At 35.8% G+C, this 25864-nt stretch overlaps 1 protein-coding gene across 3 annotated transcripts in view; it reads right to left on the bottom strand.

Annotated features, from left to right (window-relative positions):
- The window catches only part of LOC129940399 (uncharacterized), a 66106-nt gene that overhangs the window by 1518 nt on the left and 38724 nt on the right, over nt 1–25864 (bottom strand). Inside the window, exon 3 of one of the 3 annotated variants that reach the window (XM_056048718.1) lies at nt 20135–20256. The exons of the other annotated variants lie outside the window; for them this stretch is intronic. Within the exon in view, the coding sequence (XP_055904693.1) occupies nt 20135–20256 (122 nt within the window). The remainder of the gene's footprint in view (nt 1–20134; nt 20257–25864) is intronic. 3 annotated transcript variants of the gene reach the window in all.

The following is a 25864-nucleotide window of genomic DNA, read 5'->3' as shown; positions in this document are numbered from 1 at the left end:
CCGTCCTTGGAGTTATACTGAGCATCTGGCCCTCCAGATTGGGGGTTGTGCCGTCGGGGTGACTTCTTGACCACGTAAAAAAATACATTAGTTGCGAAGCACGAACAAGCCTCGGATACGGACGGATACACTGTTGACACCCTACGCAAACGTGCGACCGAAGAATCAGCGGAGGCGGGGAAAGACGACAACACCAAAGATATGTTCTTCGAGCTCTTGGACAAGACATATGAGCAGTGCCCTGGCTACGATATTAAAACTGTCCTGTTCGATTTTAATGCCAAGCTAGGAAGGGAAGACATCTTTGGTGGAATAATCGGAAATAACAGCCTGCACGACAACACTTTCGACAACGGATTCAGGCTCATAGATTTTGAGGCGGGGTGAAACGTCATGGTAGCCAGTACGCGTTTTCCACACCTCAACATCCACAAAGGAACTTGAACTTCTCCAGATCAATCTACCTTCAAATAGATTGACCATATTGCGGTTGACGCTAGATACGCTTCCAGTATCATGGATGTCCGTACTTTCCAAGGAGCTAACATCGACTCGGCCAAGGTAGCATTTCGGGTTTCCAGACCCAAGGCAAAACAGGGAGGTGCTGGTAGAAGGTACAACGACGAACGGCTACAATTGGCAACATTGCCAAGATGCAATCAGAGAAGCCGCCTCTGATGTGCTGTGTTTCAAGCAGTCAACAACAAGGAACCCCTGGTTTGATAAGAAATGTCGGCGGGCAAAGCGGCGCTGCATAAAAGGACGAGAGCTGCTCATGAGCTCTATGAGCAGAAGAGGCGAGAGGAACTCCGACTTCTCAAAAGGGAAAAGAGAGGCATGAGAAGCGTGCAGGCGAAGATGTTGAGAGGTTTAAAAGCAGGAATGAAGTTTTTCAAACGGAATTGGCAACTTGATGGTCTGGGGAGCATTTTCAGTTCATGGGGTGGGTCTTCTGGTGAGGATTGATGACACAATGGATAAATTCTCCTATCTCAATATTCTTAAGAATGCCATGGAACCATTTTCCTTTGAATCTATGCCAATAAATTGGCTATTCATGCATGACAATGATGAATGATGTATTGACCTGGCCAGCTCAAAATCTTGATCTTAACCCCATAGATCATCCTATGGAATGAAGTTAAGGTTAAGATTTGGCAGCAAAAATGCAAAAATTTAAACGATCCACAGAGTAGATGCCAAAAACTTGTTAAAAGTTTACCAAAAAGGTTCGAGGAAACTTTAAAAAATCGTAGTCACTTAACAAATTACTAACTTGGTAATACAGTCGAACTTCCTCAAGTCGAAATTCTCTATAACTCAAATTTTTATTGAGAACTTTGATTTTCAACCCTATTTTAATATACATATTTTTCCCTCTATGATTCGAACTTCTGTATGTCAAATTTCTCTATAAATCGAAGTTTTTAGATTCTGTTTGATGACAAATAGTCTCTTTAACTCGAACATTTTCTTCTATTGGGGAAATCCCATTTAATTTAACCTCTATTTCGAAATTTACAAGGCTACGATAATTATTTTAGACGCTTGTTCAGTAGAATAGATACTGTACTTTCTTTGACGAGGAGTTTGAAAATTAATAAGAATTTATGATAATTCTGTACGTAATATTTTATTTCTGTAAAAAACATATAATGTAGTTCACTTAACAAATATTTTTCCCAAGAAACTTACCGCAGTTTGCACTCCTCGACTTACTCTTGGAAAGTTCAGTTTCATAATGAAATTTCAATTAGGGATAGACGGAGAAACAAGAAATAAAAACTAAAATGGCGACATTTCCGATGAAGAGTGCAAACTGCGGTATCAAATTGAGACAGCTATATTGCTGCATTTAGGTCTGTTTATTTTATGACTGAAGTAAAGGGCGTTCTTCCGCAGATACGTTCTAAACTGTTTGCTATTATTTGGGAAACCTCCTTTTTGTTTCAATTTTTTTGAAAAATACTTGAGTAGGTACTGTGATTAATTTTTGTAGTTTTGTTTGAAAAAGAGGGATGGCTATTTCAAGCTTGTATGTTTTTAATTTAAACTTCGGTGTTGAACGGGTTACTAGCTTTTATGCAGTAATTCAATAACTTTTGTTTCATTTCTTGAAATCGAAGTTTCTATAAATCGATTTTTTTTTTCTTTTATTCCGAGAGTTCGACTTATGGAAGTTCCCCGGTAATGTTTGATTTGAAATTATAAGAATTGTTTGCTAAAGGGTTGATTTTTTTACAATTCTAGGAATGTGTGCTATTTCTTTGTCCACAAGAAATAACTTCACCACAAATTAAAATAATTTTAAAAATCTAGTTTATAGCTTATAATTTTAAATTTAAATTTTAGATCAAGCTTTATAAGTTGTAAGAGGTCCTGAAATAAAAATAAAAATGTTTAAACTAATATTTATAAAAAACATCATGAGTGTGTTATTTTTGTGTCCATAGCTATATATCAGAAATCATATTCAAAAAGTAGATGTGGTAAAAGTTTGTGCTAGTTTTCGGTCTTGTTATCTTAAGCTCTTGACAAAACACCCTATATGTTTAAAGAAAGTTGATTACGTTCACTTATTTGAAAAAGCTAATATACAATTTTGAAATTCAATGAATTTAGAAACAAAATAAATATTTTTTTTTAAATGTCACCCCTTAGAAAATAATGAACACAATATGCGTCCACACATAATGAGTGTAAAACAGAGAGAGAGAGATAAATAGAGTTTAATAAAATGTTAAAAGTTTTGTTTTATGAAAAATGTTTTGTTAAATGCATCTTGTTAGATAAATAATATACCATATCTATGTGAGTTTTAGAAATGTGTTTAATTTTTAAGTATTTGTTGAGAAATGAAAAACTCATTGAATTAGATTAAAGGTTGAAAAAAACTACAAAGTTTCTAAAGCTGTAACCTAAAACGTGTGAAAACTTTAAGAAAATCTGCGAACTGGAATACGAATTTTATATTTTTTGATTTTAAATTCAATGCTGTGGGAAAAGCCAAAAAAAATATTTTCGCGTGATGTAATTTGATTTTTTTTTAAATGTTGATATTAAAAGACTTCATGCATTCAAAATTTAAAAAAAAAGTAAGTACAAAACTGACGTACACAAAAGAGCAAAGGTAAAAAATGATGTTTCATGATTTTCATTCGATGTAAGTGCTGTTTTTATCATGAGTTTTTTGAAGTGAGTTTTTTACCTTTTTTATTTTTTTTTTTATAATAAGCTCACACTGAAGGAGATATTACTTTTCTTATAAACAGTGTGAGCACTAGGAAAAGGAGAAAGGGTTTGAAAGGAGGTTTCGGTGTACATTGGTTTTTAATTCCTGAATATTATAATAAATGGGAAAGACAGAGTGTGACAAAGCATTCCACATTCTCGCAGTACAGCAAAAGAACGAATCTCTGTATTTGATAGACGATTGAAGTTGGTTTCGAGGGTATACCGAGCATTAACCCATAAAATAACGGTACGATGATGTTCAAGCGACCTACTTAATGATCCCATGATGGTACTATCCCCAATCAATTTTATGTCCGACGTCCAATACTATCCAAGAGGCTTAAGAAAGTTGCAGGAGCTCCAGCCTAGAGATGGGAGTTGTACTCCAGCTTTGGACGTATATAAGTCTTGTAGATAACAGCCAGATAAGAAGGGAAGAAAAGCCCAAACATCTTGCTGAATTTTTGGCAACATCGCATATGTGATCGTTCCACAAGAGGTGGTTGATCACATATGCCAAGAATATCGAAATGTTCAGTCTCCTCGATGCAAGTGCCTATATCTCGCTTTAACGATACAAGAAAGCCTTAGATTTTCGAAGCGTTAAATTCTACGCGGTTTTTTATACCCCATTCTACAATGCTGTTTAGTTCGGAATTTATTGAGCTTATCATATTTTGTGGTTGCAGTTCCACGTTCGAAGAAGAGGCATGTCAGATATAAAAGCTAAGAATACTATCGTCAGTAAAACAATGTATTGGATTAGAAGTGGCAGACAGGAGATCATTCATAAAAATGGGAAACAGTGTTGGAGATAGAACAGAGCCCTGAGGCACACCAGCATTTATTTTGTGGTTTTCAGATTTAAACCCATACAATTCTTCTTGTATTTACGCAAACACCTTACTTAAAATTTCAAGACATACCTATATATACAAAATAAATTCAGTTTGACATTTTTGAAGAAATAATAACAAGGGGAAATAATATTCACGATAACAACCTCAAAAGTATGAATTGGAATTTATTGAATTTCACTATGGAATGATATAGTAGCTGGAAATTCCTTTGTACTTTTCTTTTGGACATATTTACACATTTTGTAAAAAGTATCTTGTGTCTGCATCGTAGGTTATGGACCGCCAAAAGTCGCGAAAAATCGACTTTTTCATGATTATTATCGTAGCCCTTGTTTAACTTATTTTACTGGACTTTAAGCGAAGTGTGAGCATACAAAAAACTGTCAACAATTATTGTCATTTCCAAATTTGCAGATGGGAATAATTCCGAGAGAAATTGTATTTTCGATAACCTAAAATATCGAAAGTATCCTTTGGAATTTAAAAATGGAGTCGGTGAAAGCTTATATTTCATATCATACGCCCCGAACGAAACTAAAACAGCATTGCCGTACGAAAATCTTCTTTTCGAAATTTTTTAATCAGCTGATTAGCGTCAAAATGTGAAAAGAAGAACAAATTTCACTTTTTGCTATTTATCATTTGATTCGTTTTGATAATTGATTCTGAATAAAATGGGATTCAAAAATCATTGCAATTTTTGCAACTGTTGAGTATTTATCAGCAAGTCTGGCAATGCTTACGCTCGATGACATCGAGGGTCCAGCTGATGTGGCTGTCTGTCAAATTATCATGGACCCATCCATCATTCTTGGGAAACACATTGTCTATGGCATAACCTATATTGTACTTAACCTAATTATGAATTATAACCACCAATAAAAGTGAATTAAAAATAAGACATTGAAGTCTAATATCTTATACAAGAATTTGATTATTATTTCCGGAATAAACTACAGAAACAAAATGAAGAAAATGATCAGCGAATACGAACATTAAAATTGCAATGCAGGATTCTAAGAGATATGTACTTTTAATCCGTTCGAACTCGATAATAAAATGTTGGTAAGGTTTTTCAAAATAGAAGAATATACATTTGCAGATTAAAAAAAAAATTTCGGGTGAATAAGGCAGCATTTATATATGTATGTGTATTAGAGAAACAAGGACAAGAACGGGGTCCCTCACTGTTTCCTTTTTTATCAGACCCATAAACTAGCAGCAGTTTTGAGATTCATTGCGGAAGGAGGATACCAATACGGCCGGCGGCTTCGGTAAAGGTTTTGAGACTGGAAAGCAGCGGTCGACCTTTTTAACGCTATTTAACTCTTGCAACCTGCTTGGGAATTTTAGTATATCCTTGGGAGATTTCAGGCTGTTCTTAAAACATTTCAAGAAGTCTTTGGTACACGGTTTCATTGATTATTACTTGATTTTCCCTTAAAAGAATAAAAGATTTTAAATATTTCAACAAAACAATGGATGGTTTTTACTTTTGTGGCGTCTAAAGTTAAATTCCGATTAAAATAACTGTTCGTGGAAGAAACTGTCGAACTTCCTTTTTATTTAGAGGTAGTGATACCACTTAACACTTTTCACAGACTTCTAATTTCGTAGAAAATATTTTAAGTACGAGTACGACGTGAGTTATGATATTTTTTTTCGGCATTCGTGGTACGAATGTATTATGACGGAGGCCTGTGAGAAGGCCGATAAAGGGAGAACAAAAATTGCTTCGGAGTTTACCGCTAAGGACCATTATATCAGAATTTAACTTCTTTAATTTGAATCCGCAAAGTTAGAGCTAAAGACAAGAATTATTTTATATAAGTATTATGACATTTTCTCATTTTTTTTTTAAATAATTACCATTATTTAATAATGTACAACATTCTTTTAATTCCATATTTAACTTTGATTGTAAATGGAAATTTATACGTTTTGAAAAGGTTGGTTTTTGACGTAGATTTACTAATTTTTTTAATGTCAAATTTTGACAAAGGTCTAAAAATATCAGGAGTGGAATCGGTGCAGAAGTATGACGAAGAAATCAACTTATTTAATATGTAGTGATGGGAAAAAATAATAGAACCGGAGAATTGTATTTTATTCAATGTTAAATAACTGCATTTAAAACTATATTTGTTCCACGCAGATTCTTTAGTAATTAAACTAGGCTAAACTCTTAATTTAAAATGATACAGCAACTAGCTGTTATAGGCTTTTGTTTGGAATAATTGTAAAATTATCGAATAAAATACTTATGCTGTCTAGAACAATATAAGACAGTTATTATTATTAAAAATTATTTTTATTCTGAAGAAGATTTTTATTAATAAGCTTTTTCTAAAAAAGAAAATTCGAAATGTCTTTGATATTGTAAATATATTTAAAAACTAATTTACTAACGCAGATTTTTTTGGCTGTTTTTTTTTTTACATGTGTTTTTTAACACAAAAAGAAAGCATATTTAATTTCTCTATAAATGTCTGTAATTGTCCACTTTATCGTTTCCAACGATGCCACTCGCTATTGACACGATTTGTAACTGGAAATGGAGGATGACAACCAACAGCTTGAAAGGTGAATTTTTCGAGAAAAAAACCATTTGCTAAGTACACTATTAGTGATTCCACGCCCTCGTGTCAAGCCACCCATACTCTTCATTCCACGCATTAGAGCTTGTTTAATTGTCTGGTCCGACCACACCCCTCTCCACAATAGGTCAGCTCTTCTTATAGTTAAGTAATCCTCTTGCACAAAGTTTTTAAATTCATCTGATGTTATCATGTCCTGCAAATACAGGTGACATGATTTGGCGTACGAGAAGTAGCCGGCGGCATGAAAATATGGAATCATATTCTTGATACAGTTTATATGGGCATTCCAATCGCCAGACCGCTCAGCGTGAATAAAATCTTTGAGCAATGTAATCAATTAAAAATATGACATATTTGGGAGTAATACTCGACCCTAAACTAAACTGGAAACTAAATATTGAAGTACGGGTTAAGAAGGCCTGTGTTGCCTTCTACGCCTGCAGCAAAACTTTCGGCAAAAAGTGGGGATTTCAGTCGAAGATGATTTTTTGGACGTACACAGCCGTAGTACGTCCAATCTTAACATATGGTTCGATTGTGTGGTGGCCTGCTCTTAGCAAAGCCTATAACATTAATAAGCTAAAGAAGGTTCAGAGAACAGCTTGCGTGGGCACCACAGGGGCCATGCGTACTTGCCCAACGGACGCTTTAAACGTTATTTTGGATTTTCTACCAATCGACCTTTTTATTAAATACATAGTTTCCTGCAGCGCTATTAGGCTGAAGGAAACAGCTGGTTGTCAAAACCTTATGGTCACAGCAACACAACGAAATTGATTCCCTCAGATATTATCTCGGTAGACATTGACTAATGCATTGCTACTTTGAGCCTTAGTAAGGGTTTTAAGGTTATTTTTCCATCGAGAGAAGATTGGGAGGATGACATCGTGTCGATAGGTTTCGACACAACCATCTTTACTGACGGCTCAAAGATGGAGTGCGGAGTTGGTTCTGGGATCTTTTCTGAGTCCCTAAATGTAGCCAAATCTCTTAGGCTTCCTGACTTTGCTAGCGTTTTTCAAGCTGAACTGCTGGCAATAAGGGAGGCATGTAAGATACTTAAACAAAACTCAAACCAAAACCGAAATGGTGCTATCTTTAAAGACAGTCAGGCAAAGCCATTAACTCGGCCATATCCTCATCTAAATTGGTCCAGCCATGTCGCGATGAGCTTGCGAGCCTGAATATTAACCTCGGTGTCACCCTGATCTGGGTTCCGGGCCATAGTGGTATCGTGGGAAATGATCGGGCTGACGAGCTAGCCAGGCAAGGATCGGCTCTTCATAGCTCACTTGCGGAAATGGTTAACATTCCTCTTGGTGCTATGAAGGGTAAAATCTTTTCTATCTACCAAACACAGTCAAACCGAAGGTGAAGCAATTTACCCAACTGCATTATATCAAGGAAGATATGGCCCACCTATAATAAAACCCGTACAAACGATCTTCTATGTAGGCCAAGGCAAGACATAGCCAGGATTGTTGCGGTTTGTACCGGACATTGGCCTATAGGAGTTCATGTAGAGAAGTTGGGTATCTCTTACAACACCTTTTGCCGTAGTTCTAGTGACCAAAGAGAAAGTGAAACGATAATCCATTTCCTCTGCAAATGTCCTGATTTGGCAAACACTAGAATGAAATACTTTGGAAAAGCATTCTTTCACGAACTTGATGAGCTATCTGAAACAAAGATTAGATACCTAATCTTTTTTGTCAATGCGACAAAATGGCTCTAACATAATCGCTATGAAGCTTCTCTATCAATCTATGCCTTTCAATCAAAAGTCAAACGAGTTTTTGGTATCAAAACGGCGCACTACAGCGCTAATTGGATCTCAGGCTAGGTTGCCTTGATATCGCCATTTCTACCTACCTACCTACCTAATCATATTAAACAACTGAATCCATAAGGCTGCTGTTGGTCCATTAGATTTGAGTTTGTTAAGATTTGTTTATAGTTTATCACTATGGGATCAAATGAGGGTTGTTTTAGTGCACATAACGAAGGAGACTCATCAAGAAAATTTTTTATGAAATTTTGGATTTTTTCTAATTCATTTTGACTTGTTCCATTATTATTATTAAAACATGAACTGTTTTAGCGAAAGCTTTTCCTTGCAGCATCTTTTCAACAGAAACCGGGGCCAGTTCCTGGCCATATTATTAGACGCACTGCAGAATTTTTGCAAAAGGAGGTTCAACAAAATATTGAACAAAATTGCAAAATTAACAACAAGATGAAGCTGCGGCAATGATTTCTTTACTTTTATATAAAGAGGCTTGTCAAATGTTCCCATCAGGAATTTTTGGTCAAATTTTGCAACACAAACTGCCAGCATAGTGAAATGCAGTGTAGAGTGTATTATATTCGGACGGTGGAGAGTTTATGAACGGATGAGGAATGATTTTAGTATTTGCACTAAACAAGCCTGTTGTTATTGAGTGCATGTCCCCTTTCCATTCTGGAACATCGTAAATGCCAAAAAACTTCGATGCCAACCAAAGAGTGTCATACGGTTTTGGCTGTAACATTTCTTGGGAATACGCATTAAAATTTACATAGACTAAATTTTTTCTGTTTACTGAAATGTTTCCAAAGGAAGTATTCCAAGTTATCCAGTTAATTTAGCACAAGGTAGTTTTTCCAGCTTTTGCCTTCGTGTGTCCTTTTCTTTTCCTATCGAAGTAAATGCAGCAAAGAATGTATAATGTACTTAGTCCATCTAACTTTCTGACATTAAATTCCGCATTATCAAACACAAATTGGTTAAATGAACCGCTGGAATCTGGTCGCGTGTGGCAAATAGCTGATATCTCCAACAACTGAGCTTCTTAGTATGAAGAACAAAACCCTAAGCTAGATATAAGGTTTACCAACTTCTTAGAACCAAGCTGTCTGTATATATACGAGTAAATAAGGCAAGGCTGCTTAGTATTGGAGACATAATGTTCTGGGACGCACAACTGATATAATGCTATGCCCTATTGCGATGCACTTCCTTTTTCTATTTTAAATGTTCGTGATCTTTATTATAAAAGTTTCCAGAAACATTTTTAGGGTTTTAGGTAAACAATCGTCATCAACGTGTTTGAAAAAATCATCACATGTTTTTCTTAAATGCCTATAAAGTTATTCTACAAACTAAAACAAGTACAAACAAATTAATTTCATATTTCTTTAGAAAATTTAATAAGCTTTAATTTTGTAGAAGATTACTTTTTGATACGACAAATAGTTTTTAAGATAAACCCGAAAAACCGTATGTTTCTCGTCTCTGCCGCTAGAGTTATTTTATAAAGTAAAAAAAAATTAAAAGCTTTTTTTTATACAATTTAATGAGCTTTAATTTTGTGGAGCAACATTTTTTGAAACCACTAATAGCCTTCGAGATAAACGTGAAAACTGAAACAATCTCCATGTTTCTCTTAACTGCCGCTAGAGCTCACGTCGGATTCTTGGGGACTTTCTTTTGGGTCATAACCATACATTCTTTATTAAGTGTGCCAAGTCTCAAAACTGTTGGATTTTTTTTTGATGTGAAGGCAATTCTTTTCGTGCATTGACTAGACCACTTGTTATTAGTAATTGAAATGGAAAGTGTATGAAGAATGTAATTACAAGTGATTGTGAATAATTTTGTCAATCAATTTTTTTCTAACTCTGTTATAAGTTATCAGCTATCAAAACAAAACTGCAAAATATCATCTTTTTGTCGTAATATTGATAGGGCTACGGAAATAAAAAAGACTTAGTTACTAAGTTATCTTTTTTCCTTATTCTTAATTTATTCATGTGACCGACAAAGATTACAACTTTCAAAAAACAAGAACTTTATGTCAATAAATATTTTGACATTTTTTGTTTGAAAATTGTTCAATCGAATCGAGTTAAATCATCTTAAAAAGACGGAAAGATCTGTGGACTATCAAAATTGTGACAATCACTTAACATTTTAGATCATTTCTACCATTCCAGGAGAAAAAAACTGATAATTGGAATGAAATATTAAGACACTAAAAAACTTCCATAAGAGTATTGTATCATTTCCTATATATAAGTTAACTTAAAGAAAAACCAAAAGGTTATCTTCCCGGGCGCCATTTCTTATAACAATTGTTGGAACTTTATGTGTTCTTGTTATTTCATTGTCACTCGAAGAAAATAAAATACATAATGTACTTTAACAAACGCATCAAGAACACCGTTATGGTCACTAATTTAGTTTGCTGTCTTTTTTTGTATCTTTCTATTTGCATAACAAGAAAAAGAATCTTATTTCTATTTCCTAGGCCTCAGAGTATCGATTGAAACGTGTTTTATTTCAAGTTCAAAAATATCATTCACATATCAGAATCAACCCCAATATACTGTACGTTTTGCTGTATGTTTTGCATATATTTATTTTTCTTACTTAGCATTTTCCAACTTGTCTTACCCAATAACTACTCGAATGTGTTTTCTTTGTCGCGGTCAAACACAATTCACATCAAGTATCGTACATTTTATATGTTAGTTGGAATGATTCTCTTTTACGATTGCCATCAAATGACAAGGTAAATTATTGAAGAAAACAATTTCCTACATTATTTGGTTTAATGTCAGTAGTAGTTGATGTTGTTGTTGTTGGTTGGCAGAGGTTCATGAGAACATGAAAATCCATAATAAAATGGAATGTAGATCAAATTTTTTGATTTCGCATTAGTTGGAGGAAATTTTCTTAGCAGACTCGTACGAGTGCTATAAACATAAAGTGCTCTCAGAAAAACGCCAACGTGACGGTCGATTTGTAAATGTGAAATGATACTCTTTATTGCACCAAACCATAAGAATGTCTTGATGGAAATTCAATATAAACTTTTCCTAACCATTTTATTTTGTACAGCAGTTTTTAAATTCGCAGTTTTACATTTAACAACTGAACAAAGAAAATTGGGAAAAATGATTACAAAAAGATTCAATTACAATTACTTATAATTGAAATCTACAGACTTTTTCAATTACTAATTGAATGTAATTGAAAAACCTTAATTACATATTGAAAGCAAAGGTAGTGATAAAAAAGCTAAAACTATTTTTCAGTATTCATTACGGAGAAATGTAGTTCAATACTATTACCGTCAATTACATTTGACGTAATAATACAAAATATTTTCAAGAAATGCTAAGTACTTTTATGTGTGTTGTTTTGAATTAATACATAAATAAGGGAATCCATTCAGCATCTCACGTTTCGTAAGGGACTCAAGCTGGTTCCATTGAGCCTAGGAATAAGCCTCAAGATTCATGTGGTATCACAATGGCCATTAAACTGGCCTAAGTGTGTCCGTTTCCATCTTGGACAGCCACTATAACCTAACCTAACCTAAGGGAATCCATTAGGTAGGTAGGTAGAAATGGCGATCTCAAGACAACCTAGCCTGAGATACAATTAGCGCTGTAGTGCGCCGTTTTGATACCAAAAACTTGTTTGACCTTTGATTGAAAGGGATAGATTGATAGAGAAGCTTCATAGCGATTATGTTAGAGCCATTTTGTCGCATTGAGAAAAAAGATTAGGTCTCTAATCTTTGTCTCAGATAGCTCATCAAGTTCGTGAAAGAATGCTTTTCCAAAGTATTTCATTCTATTGTTTGCCAAAGCAGGACATTTGCAGAGGAAATGGATTATCGTTTCATTTTCTCTTTGGTCACTACAGCTACGGCAAAAGGTGTTGTAAGAGATACCCAACTTCTCTGCATGAACTCCTATAGGCCAATGTCCGTTACAAACCGCAACAATCCTGGCTATGTCTTGCCTTGGCCTGCATAGAAGATCGTTTGTACGGGTTTTGTTATAGGTGGGCCATATCTTTCAAGATATAATGCAGTTGGGTAAATTGCTCCACCTTCGGTTTGACTCTGTTTGGTAGATACAAAAAATTTAACCCTTCATAGCACCAATAGGAATGTTAACCATTTCCGCAAGTGAGCTATGAAGGGCCGATCCTTGCCTGGCTAGCTCGTCAGCCCGTTCATTTCCCACGATACCACTATGGCTCGGAACCCAGATAAGGGTGACACCGAGGTTAATATTCAAGTCCCCACTTTTTGCCGAAAGTTTTGCTGCAGGCGTAGAGGGCAACACAGGCCTTCTTAACATGTACTTCAATTTTTAGTTTCCAGTTTAGTTTAGGGTCGAGTATAAATCCCAAATATTTTGCACTGGAAGACAATGGTAGGATTTGACCGTTAAGTCGAGGTAGCGTGAAGGGCGGTGCTTTAGTTTTGGTGGTAAAGAGCAACAGTTCAGTTTTACTTTGGTTAACTCCTAGTCCACAACTCGTGGCCCAGTTGCTAACTTTCTTCAAAAGCTGACTCCGTAATTTCACTAATCCCAGAGGTGTACTTTCCTGACACCAATAGCACCAAATCATCCGCGTAGGCTACCGCCTTTACTCCACCAGAAGCCATAGAAGAGGCGAAAGGACACCACCCTGGGGTGTTCCCTTACTCACGTGTTTTGTTGCGATTGTATTGCCTAAAGTGGCTCGAATCTTCCTACCACTGAGCATGGAAATAAACCATTCTCTAATAAAGTCTTCTACCCCGAACTTAACGAGCGATTCTTCTATGGATTGGGTAAGGACGTTGTTAAAAGCACCTTCTATGTCTAGGAAGGTGGCAAAGGTAAATTCTTTATAATGGATTGTATGTTCTACAGTACGCACTTCCTCATGGAGGGCAGTCTCCGTAGATTTGCCCTTAAGATAAGCTTTCGAGAGGTCGTCCAATTAGGATTTCTCGAATATGGTAATCAAGAATGCGCTCCAAGGTTTTAGGCACAAAAGATGTTAAGCTTATTGGTCTGAAATCTTTCGCGGATTCGTGACCTCGCCTACCCACTTTCGGGATAAAAACTACTTTGACCTGTCTCCACGACATGGGCACATGTTTGAGAAGGAGACATCCTTTGAAAATTTGTTCCAGCCTTGGAGCTGCCACATCATGCAACTTTTAAAGCATAACTGGCAGTATGCCATCCATGCCTGGGGATTTATATGGAGAAAAAGAATTGATGGCCCACAAAATATTTTCTCGTTTTATAACGGAATTGACTTGCTCCACATGAGCTACTTTTAGCTCAGTAGTTTCAAGCGATTCGGGGTTATCACTCTCGCAACCCGGAAAGTGCGTCTTCATCAGTAGCTCAAGAGATTCGGCTGGAGAGGTTGTCCAGGTTCCATCAGGCTTTTTTAGAAATGAAGGATTACAATGTTCCTTCGATAAAACTTTGCTGAGCCTTGCGGAGTCCTTTATGTCTTCGATTGATTGACAGTATTCTCTCCAGCCTTGTCTTTTGGCTGATGACAGGGCTTGCTTGTACATTTTAAGAGAGTCTTTATACGGTTGGTAAAACTTATGTTTGTGGCAGATATTGAAAATTGCCTTCGTCATTTTCCTTAGACTCGACAGTTCTTCATTCCACCACGAAGGAAGGGTTTTACGGCTATATTTAACTGGGCAAGAGACTCTAAAAGCTTTACTCTCCAATTCTCCACTAATAAATTACGGTTGTTTACTTAAGTAACATCAAGCACATCCTCCCATCCATCATAATTTTCCGAGCTCGGAAAGACGAAAGTGGGAGTATTGCCTCTGTTACAAATGGTCATATTATTTTCAATAATAAAATCAAAAATTGACTCACCTCGTTCATTGATCACAGAACTTCCCCAAAGGGAAGGGAATCCATTACCTTGACTGTAATTTAAAAGTGCTTTCCCTCAAGAACGCATCACAATTTTGAATTCTTGTAATTAACTTTAACTGTAACTTGTAACTGTAATTGTAAATGCAATTACATTCGCCATTGTAATTGAAATTCTAATTGTAATTGAAAACTTGCTCTCTAAAAGTACTGGCTAAGAGAAGGGAAACTCTCTATGAACACCTCCATGTGGTAGCGAGTGGGTCGCGCTAACGCACATAAAGGGGACCGAATGGCTGCTGGTATAAGCAAACAACCCAGCATTGCTGGCATGGGCACAGACATGTCCTTGGGTTCAAGGAAACCTCCCCAAAGGCGGAAGAACTACAAGTAGTGGTTAACGGCATGGTAGACTGGTGGCGGATGAGCCTATTTCTAAAGGGTGTCCCAAAATTAACGCAAGATTTGAATTTGCCGCCATTTGTGCAGTGAAGTGTTGGCAACCCTGAAAAAAAGCAATTTGACAACTAACAGTATAGGGTTATTAAAAATGGAGCGTTACACGATAGAACAACGTGTCTTCATTATTAGAGAATATTTCAAAAATAGTGAAAGCTTGTCGGTCGAAATAGTGTTTTAACTTCGTCAACTGTGAAGAGATTAATTGAAAAATTCATGGAGACTGGATCTGTTGGAGACGCCAAACACACTGGTCGTCCAAAAACAAGCCGTTCAAATGTGAATGTCGAAGCAGTGCGTGAGAGTATTGCTGACAATCCAGGAACCTCAATTCGACGTCGTGGACAAGAATTGCAAATTTCAAGAACCTCTCTACAGCGTATACTCACCAAAGATCTGTGTCTTCATGCTTACAAAATTCAATTTACACAACAATTGAAGCCTAATGACCATGGATAGAGAAGAGAGTTCGTTGAATGGATTATTGAACATCAACAAATGGACCCTGATTTTTCGAGCAAAATCATCCTAAGCGATGAAGCACATTTTCATCTTGATGGCTTTGTCAATCGCCAAAATTGCCGCATTTGGGGTTCGGGGAATGCATCCACAAAGCGTGACTGTATGGTGTGGATTTTGGGCTGGAGGCATAATTGGGCCATATTTTTTTGAAAATGATGCTGGTCAATCAGTGACTGTTACTGGTGCTCGATATCGCGACATGATTACACAGTTCTTTCTGACAAAATTGGATGATATGGATGTGTTCAATATGTGGTTTCAACAAGACGGTGCCACATGTCATACAGCCCGTGAAACAATTCAATTACTGCATGAGACATTTCCAGGTCGTGTACTCTCTCGTTTCGGTGATCAAAATTGGACTCCTACATCGTGTGATTTAACACCATTAGACTTCTTTTTATGGGGTTATTTGAAATCACAAGTCTATGTCAACAAGCCCACAACCACCCGTGCATTAAAGGGCGGCTTAACATAGGCTAGCATAGGTTAACGAAATGCCCGTCAGATGGTGGCAGGTGAAACCCTTTTCCCACATAAGACCTGCCACAAAGTTACCTATGTATACCCTGATGTTCGAACAGAAAACCAAATCGACCATTTTATAATACAACAACGATGGAGGAAATCACTTTGCGATGTGAGAAGCGACCACCATCTGCTATTAGCGACAATTCGACTGCGAACAGCTGCTATACCGAGACGAACAGACACGGCAACCAGACACAAATTCATTACAATCCCTTTTAGTGACCCGAATACTTGTCGTGATATTGCAAGCACTCTTAACGACAAGGCTTCAAGCGAGGGGTTAAACCCAAACGTTGTGGGGCGCGGTAAAAAGAGTTTTTATTGAAGCTGGATCTGAAACGGTACCGAGGCAATCTAGAGATAAGGATTTGTGGATATCCAAAGACACCTGGGACCAAATTACACACCGCAAAGCACTCAAAATAAATATAAATAATGAAACTGATGCTTATCGGAAAACGGTTTTGCGAAGTGAGCATAGCTCAAAAGGTAGTGCAGAGGTGTGTGATACGAGATAGGAGGGCCAGATTAGACAAATTAGCAGAAAGCGCTGAGGAAGCTGCAAGAAGAGAAACCGCGAGGATGCTGTACAAAATCACCAACAAAATATTGTCAACCATCCTGTTCGTGACACGAACGGTAGTCTTTTAGTGTCAATTGAAGATCAATTGCGGAGATGGAAGGAGCACTTCTGTGACGAGATTGCAAATGCAAACGCTAATCATCAACTGCCGAACATACGTAGATCTATCAGAGGCATTAATATTGACCCCCCGAAATGCACCGAAATAAGAACCGGGATACATCTTTTAAAGAACAGCAAAGCAGCTGGGCTGGATGGCATACCTGCCGAGTTCCTTAAAGTGGACCCCGACTTGGCTGCCGGTATCTTGTTGCCACTTGTTAAGTCTGTTTAGGAAAATGAAACCTTTCTTGGGGAATGGAAGGACGGCGGCGTAATCGTCAAGCTACCAAAAAAAGTTGATCTTAAGAACTGCAATAACTGGCGTGGAATCATTATTCTGTCCGTATTTCCAAAGTTAATGGCAACCATCATTCTCGAGACACTCAAGAGACACCAAGCGGGATTTCGCACACCTTTTGAATTATTCTTGAACAATCGTCGGAGTACCAATCGCCGCTTTACCTCATGTTCGTCGATTTTGAAAAGGCCTTCGATCGCGTCAGTTGTGATGTTATCTGGAGATTGTTGCTATAGTAAAAGAGTCTTACAACAATGCAAAGTGTTTCGTTGTGCACAATGGACAGCTTTCCGATGCATTTGAAGCGCGACAGGTTGATGTATTGTAACCGACTCTGTTCTTGCTTGCTATTGATGATGTTATGACTGCTACGGTAGGTGAACACGAGAGACTAGGTATCCAATTGCGCATGAAGGAAAAGCTAAGCCATTTGGACTATGCTGACGACATATGCTTAATAGCAAACAGAAATGGAGACCTCAGCCAAATGTCCCACTCTCTTCAACAAAATGGGGAGGTGGCTGGCTTAATGATTAATGCCAGTAAGACTTACAGCCCTATTACGGTTGTCAATTATCAATACGCTAGTTGACATTTTTCAATGAAATTGATGAATTGGTATTATCGTTGTCAGCAATCAAAATGTTTGATAAACTGTGAACGCCCTTCAGAAATTAGATCTATTGTGAATGATTCAAATTGACAGTCTTGTTAATTATCAAATTTTCAGTCAATCACAAATTCCTTGTTGATTAAATATTTTACGGATCGCGAAAGCCAAAAGCATGTCTACTATTGAACTATTTTCTGGTGGGCCTAAGCTGTTTAGTTCCACCGCAATCTCTGCCCACTTCTTACTCATGAGTGGCTTTGAATAAACACCCATAGCGAAGTCTGGGTTCTCTTCCATCCGTTCTACCTATTTTACTCCTACGTAAAGAAAACACTTAAAAGTGAATAGCACCATTAATTTATTGGAAACTACTTACATTTTTAATCCAAATCAACCAAAATTCGTCACACGAAACAAAAGCCAGTCCTAGTCCGTTAAAAAATTGTAAATGAAATTGAAACGTCAAAAGTAAATAGGCACTATTCACGATAGATTTTTGATCTTTGTTCACAATGGATCAAAAAATGATCAACTCGCGTTCATAATACCAATTTATCAATTAATTGACAAAATGTTTCAATTGTCAATTAATTGATCTTTGACAACCGTAATAAGGCTGTTAGTTAATGCACACCAGCCGAAACAAATAACAACAGGTTATTGTAAGACAAGTAACAGTAGAAGAGGTGTCCCATTTCAACTATCTGGGAAGCTATTTGACACTCGATGGTGGAACGGACCTGGATGTCAACAATAGAATAAATAAAGCCCGTAGTAAATTCGGAATGCTTTCTAAAGTGTGAAACTCCAGGAAAATAGCTCTCCGTACCAAGCTAAAGTTGTTTGAGTCCAACGTAAGATCCGTGATACTATATGCCTGCGAAACGTGGAAGTGCTCTGCTGGCATCTCGAGAAGGTTGCAAAACCACATCCGGTGGCCACAATCAACTGTTTGTCGTCCTATGCTCCAGGAGGAGTTAAAGTGCTGCTAATAGTAGCCGCAAACGAAGATGAAGAAGAATTTAAAAAAACATACTTTTTAATTACTTCTAAATTACAATTACAATTATTGTAAGTAATTAAAATTTAAATACATTTTAATCTTATATGAAATGAAATTTGACATTAATTACGAAAAGTAATCATTTTTTCCTTAATCCATCACAAAACTGAACTTGTGTTTTATTAAAATAGGCAGTTCTATCTAATATCCGTACTTTTGGAAATGCTCATCAGTTTATCCTCGATCCTAACTTTGATCGTAGTCTTAAGTAGAGAAATTCTTTTTTAGCCGTACTTCGTGAATGTGGAATGTTTTACCCGGCTCAATAATTTCAGTTCATTATGATATATTTCGGTATATCACCTTTTAAATAATATCCACAAGCACTTTAATGGCTGAAACACAAACACGCTTCAGCTTCGGCTCCGCCTGACGTTTACGAATTCAACCATAAAATAGGCAATTCTATCTTAATAGCCGTACTTTTGGAAATGCTCATCAGTTTATCCTATAGCCAACTTTAATCGTAGTCTTGAGTAGAGAAATTGTTTTTTAGCCATACTTCGTGAATGTGGAATGTTTTACCCGGCTCAAAAATTCCAATTCATTATGATATATTCCGGTAAATCACGTTTTATAAATAATATCCACAAGCACTTTAATGGCTGAAACACAAACACGCTTCAGCTTCGACTTCACCTGACGTTTACGAGTTCAACCATAGGAATTCAATGCATGCTATCACAATGGAGCTTCAACCTCACGTTCCGTTTGACAATCGTAAGGAAAAGAACGTAATGTAAAGTAATGTGACTCCAAACGGAAGCTCTAGTTCAATTATCTGAGCATTTGCTTTGTCTGACAGCTCAACAGCTGTAAAAAAAATATCAACAAACAAAATATTTGCTATTTGGAGGGATGAAATAATAGAAATGTCATTTAATGCAAACTCAAAATAAGGCCACCGTAACATAGACGAAGCCGAAAATGAAGCGTGTTTGTGATTCAGCTATAAGTTATACTCACTGATGTAAATTAGATTCGAGAAAAAAGTTCACAAGGAAGAAGTTTCTAACGATTTTTAATTGAGATGGTTATACAAAGTCCACAAATCTAAACATCAAATGAGTCTTCATATTTGCTGTGGTCTTTGACTTATTTGCGAACTTATACCATGCACAACTCATGAGCAGAGAATATCTTTAATACATATAGATGGCGCCACATTCTTCAATAATTAAGATACAAGTAGAACCCACCCATAAATTGAACGCATATCTTTACAATTAACAAATTAAAATGTATTTTTTTTTAATTGCTAAAATCTTTGTCGAATTAATTGTGATGAGTTAATTAAAGAAATTAAGTATGGAAAAAGTTGCATCAAAATGAATATTGTATAAATACAATAATATAAAAAAAATAACGAAACAATTAAAAAGAAAGTGATTGCCATTGAGTGCAAAAATAAAGTGCTTCATCACATAAATCTGAATCTGAATTTGAATCTGAAATTGAAAACGCTGTCACAGAAAAATAAAATAAAAATAATTGTGTGTTTTTTTTCTTTGTTGACTGTTTGGCAATACAATAATTCATTTTTTTTGTTTCTTTTATTGTTTATACTCTTATTATTTAATTACCATAAACAATGCTACCACCATCAGATCGAATGCAGTTATTATTATAGTTATTGTATCTTTTTGAATTTGAATATTTTACACTATTCATTTTACTCCATCGAACTATGAGTTGAGGTTTTTTTCTACAAACAAAAAAAGAATGTTTAATTAAGGTGTACATAATATTAATTTATGAGTTTTATTATTGAAAGAAGATTGTAGATGTCATGAAAATGAATATTTATTGATATATGTACGGCTTGACTCATTTTATAATGAATTATGGATTATTCTTATTCAAAAATGAGAAAAAGTTAATTTATTTATTTCATCAACAAATAGAAGGTGAGGTCATTAATAAAAAAATGGTAAGACTAGTCTAAGGTGGTGTGTCTATTGTGAATATCTCAGGAAATAGTATAAATCTTTAAAAAATGCATGGGAACATTCTGATTCAACAAAAATAAGATTTCCTTACTTTGTATCTGAAATTGGAACTTAAACATGAAATCAGTTTTTTAAGATATCCTCAATTAAAAATATGAAAAAACATATCCAAAACGGATAATTACCAAGGATCCTATTGTGAATAAAAAGCCTTTCTATTATCTTCCCTATTCCCCTTCTTAAAACATATTCATTTAATTTTTTTTCATTTTATTCACTATATTCATCCCATCTGTCAAAATCAATAAATTGAAAATGTGCTGTCAAAAGATACTTTTCATTTTGACAAACATCGAAATTTTAATATTTGACGTTTACTTCATCGTCTTAAGTTGATAATACTTTTTCGCCTGTCATAAATATGAGTTTGGTGAAGTTGTTTTTCGTATTCATTTTTGTTCAATTCTGTGTACCTGTCATAATCAATTATGTAATTGAAAATGTGTTGTCAAAAGATACTTTAAACTTTGACAACCTTCGAAATTTTAATATTTGACGTTTAAAATAATACTTTTTCACCTGCAATAAATATGAGATTGGTGAAGTTGTTTAAAAAAAAAGGTTCGATTTGTTTTATGGCACAATCAGATTAAATTAATTTATTTCGAGATTTATTTTGGCGTTAAGTTAAAATGTTGAATTTCCGCTTAATTTGACAGCACTTTTTAAAATGAGTAACGGTTCATTTGTAAAATAACGAAGCGTGGAATGACATTTAGAACTGTACCAAACGGTATATATTCGTTACTTAGTAACGGGTATTTTAGTTTGTACCGAGTAACGATTCGGTACTTTAAAATAAATGTCGTTACTGGTATGATCTAGTTACTTTGTTTTAGGTATTTATTTTATACTATATATGAGTAGTATAAGTTAAGTATGTGAAAAAACAACATTCCGCAGGACTAGGTTCTCGTTGTAGGCAAAATTTATTTTGACAGTTTGGTTTTTATATCTCCCTTTCTCTGAACTGTGGTAATTTGTATGTTTTGCATCATTAACTTATGGTACCGTTACTTTGTGTCAGTATTGATATTTTTTTTTAATTAAGTTACTTTGAACGTCGTCATTACTTTTTTATTTAGCGGAAATTCTCAAACTGAGTTAAGGTACTTTGGCGTCGTTACTTTTTTAGTGGCAAATCTCAAATTTAAATAAGTAAGTGCATTCAAATGAAGCGAAAAAGTAGCAAACTTTGGAACTATTTTAGTCCAATTTAAGACAGTTGTGAAAGTTAGTTTTGAACATGGTAGTAAAAGAGCCTTTTTTCAGCCTTTTTCAATTGTCGAAGACTCTGGATTTAAGAACTTGTTTATTACTTGGAACCAAATTTCAAATGGCCATCTAGATGTCATTTAAGCACTATCTTACTTGATGCTAAATATTTATTTGTGACAGAAAAATTAGAAAATTATTTAGTACAAGTCGATTTTATTTCTTTGACAACTGATGCATGAACTTCACGGACAACGATTTCTTGTTAGGCTGTTTTGAGTGTAGCGAGCCACACACAAGCGATAAACAAGAATGTATTATTTGGCTTGTGCTCTTGTGCATCTGAAATATGTACCTTCATACATTTTTAACGAAAATACCAGTTTCAATGAAAGTAACGAAAGTAACTAGTAACGATACATTTGTATCAAATATTTATACCAAAAGTAACGTATACATACGGATACTCATTTTAACGTTACTTTGACAGCTGTGATGGCAAAGTCTGTTTCGGCAACATTTTGCATGAATTTGCTAAGGGAAATAGTTGGAATATGATACAGATGTCACACACTAATTTCCATTTAATTTTTGCCCGATAAAGATATATTCGGAAAATCAATGAAGTGAGGAAGAAATTATGTTAATTCGTATTTGCCAAGTCTGCACGAATATTAAATAGTCCCAAAAATGCCCCCTAAATATCGATTGGTCTATAAAAAAAACAGTCCCGATTTTTTATTTCTTTTATAGCAGGTCTGACATATGCTTTTGAAACCAGCAACATATCAAAATATTTTGATATAAATTCGGCATATTTGATGAAGCGTTCACATTCTCAAATTTAAGTCCTGCGTCCGCCTTTATAAACAAATCTCGTAAAAAAAAAATTCAAATTTTGCTAAAATACGAGAGTTCGGGATTTAAAGCTTTTTTTTAATAATCAAGAAAACTTAAGTATTATTTTTATTGAATTCCAAGCTATGCTACAAAATATAATAGTATTCAAGAACATTTTCCAGAAAATAGATTTCAGATATCATTTTTTATGTGGAGTTACAGATTTGATAATGTAAACGCCCCTTTTAGAAGCCATACTAATAGGCTTTTTACACTCAGTCCAAAACCCGGTTTTCGCAAAATTATCGGTTTTCGCTGAAACCCTCTTCGAAAACTCAAGTTCTCCCACACATTTTTGTGTAAACCACAAGTTTTCGTAAACCGCAAGTTTTATATAAAACTTCTCGAAAACTAGTAGCAATTCAAAGTTGAACTAAACAAACAAACCTTTCGAAACATTCAGCGCTTAAATTAATGTAAACAAAACAGCTGATGGCTGCTGTCAAAACAAATACTTCATTTGGAAATTAATTTGGTCGTGGTAAGTAATATTATTTATACAATTTCCTTTTTGTTTTTCATTTACAGAATATGGAAGAGAAAAAAAAACAAAAAAAGGAAACTTTTGGGGAGCTGCGTGGAAACAGAAAAAAATTGTTGAGGCTTAGTCGCAGCGGGCTAGGAATAGTTGTTTCAGTGAATAAACCACAGCAGTGGGCTATCGCAACTGGATGAACAGCCTGTACACATCAAGACGATCCTCAGTGCATTGGACAAACCAGGCGAGTCCTCAAAGAAAGAAGCCAAAGAGATAGTCATTGAGAAAGCTTCAGTGATCACTTTGGATGAGTGAGATTTGTGTACGAATCTGGAACTAGGAATTGACCTTTTCTGCTCCGGCCATAAGGACCTACACGAAATCGTTCAGAATATTCTCAACCCCGCCTATAAGTTGCTCGGAGGGCCACAATATATGGTGATTCTGAAGGCTGATTTCGAAAAGTTTGTTAAACCGCTCAATGACGGGACCCCATTCGTTCTTTTGGAGCTCGTATAAATCTCCGTCTTTCTGAAAATTAACTTGATAAGTATCTACATAAGGCTAAAGTTTGTATCTTGCATTTTCAGGTCTTTTAGTTCATTGCAGAGTATATCGAAAGTTCTGCTGCTTTAAATTGGTTAGAATTCATTTTATTTTCACAAATAATTTGAGAAGAAGCTAAATTTGTTCGTCAATCAAAATTTGACAGCCGGTGAAAAAACTAATTTAAATGTCAAATGAAAACATGTTGAAAATCGGTTTTGGGTTTGGTGTGAAAAGGCTCTTAGAAGTCATACTTAATTCTGAAAATGTTGTATGCGTTCATTATACTTTTTTCACATTTGCAGAAGAACTGAATACTTCCATTTAATAAGGTTTGTTTCTTTACTCTGAATCTCTGCGATTGGAAACGTTCAGTTGCTGTTCTTAATCAAACTTTCAGATTAAGAAACCGAATCCGAATCAATATTTCGATCCCGGTAAATGGTGGCGCTGGATTAAAAAAATAAATTTTAATGGAATTAAATTTTATTATTCCATTCGCCAAATCAGAGGCAAGTTGTAGCTATCATTGAAATCAATCCGTAAAAATGAATGCATTGAAATTTGTTATAAATAACCTGCTAACACAACCTAAGGCCCCTAAGGTATACACAAGGATCGGAATGGGAAATCCGTTTCTAAACGGATCCTGAATCCTGAGTCATTTTTCATGAATACGTATTTATATTCGAGGGTAAACAATTTTTTAGGAATTTTAGCATAAAAGGTCTGATCTTTTTTAACTATTGTCAAATATTGTTAACAATCGTCAACTATTGTCATTCCTAAACGTTAAGATTGTTACGATTTCTAACAATTTGACGTCATCACATTGTTCCAAAACTAACTTAAATGTTGAAGTGTCAAATAGTTACGATTTGTAACAGTTTACAATCAGCTCTGGAGATGCGTTAAAAGTGTTGAACTGTCAATGTGAATAATTTGGTGACAAACAGCAAATTGTTTTGAATTTAAATTTTATGATTAAAAGTTGTAAAAACTATTTATTTTCAATTTTAATATTGGTAGATTGACAGATCGATGTTCAAATGGTGCATTCAAGAGGATACAAGCGTCCACAGGTTTTGTCTCAAAACCCACCTCTGACTTACAACTCCTACTCTCACCTCCTCGCAGTGAACATCGGGTGCCTAGTACCTCAACTGGAGTTTATGTTCCAACCCCAGTGGAAAGTTGTTGGGTGCAGCAAACGAGAGAGGGGGGAGAGGTGTTTCCACTAAGGCACCTCTCCTTATCCAGACGGCAGCAGACGAATTCTCGAGATGGAATCCACGGTGGCGTCTACAGTTCCAGTAAGGTTGAACTACTTAGTGAACACCTTAAAGGGCTTCTTCGACTTATTCGGAGCCCAGGAGCGATTTTATCCGGCTCCCCATCCTTGAAGTTATACTTAGGATCTGGACCTCCAGGTTGAGGGTTGTGCCGTCGGGGTGACTTCTTGGCCACGTAGAATTACCTTTAGTTGCGAAGCACCAAGAAGCCTCGGATACGGACGGATTTACTGTTAACAACCCACGCATACGAAATAAGGGCAACGAACTTCGGATATGTACGTGGAATGTTAGGTCCCTTAACAGACCACGAGCACCCAAACAATTAGCGGAAGACCAGGAAAGTCCACTATCGACCAAATATTCACACTACGGTCTTGGAAAAAAAAAACCAGGAACTTCAAATCGATACCCACCATCTCTTTGTCGAGCGACGAGCTCTACCGAGCAATGTCTAGTTTTGGCATCCCTGTCAAACTTATCGGTTTGTGCAGAATGACGATGGAAAATGCACGCTGCTCTATCAAGGTCGGAAAAGATCTTACAGATGCATTTGATGTCAAAAAAGGTTTTAGACAATGCGATGCACTGTCATGCGACTTCTTTAACATCGTTCTGGAAAGAATTGTGCAAAACTCAACTGTCAACAATAGAGGCACAATCTTCCAAAGGTCCATCCAATTACTCGGATACGCAGATGATATTGACATAATTGGAAGATCAAAGCGTGATGTCAGTGGAGCGTTTTTGAGCATTGCGACGGAAGCGAAGAAGATGGGTTTAGTATAGTCAATGAGGGCAAGACCAAGTTTATGCTGTCATCAAAAATGGACATTTAATAACGACGTCTTGGACAAAACGTCACCATGGATA

Source organism: Eupeodes corollae, chromosome 1 (genome assembly GCF_945859685.1).
Source record: "Eupeodes corollae chromosome 1, idEupCoro1.1, whole genome shotgun sequence".
NCBI lineage: Eukaryota > Metazoa > Arthropoda > Insecta > Diptera > Syrphidae > Eupeodes > Eupeodes corollae.
Note: the sequence above shows the minus strand (reverse complement) of the source record. Positions and strands in the feature narration are given on the sequence as shown.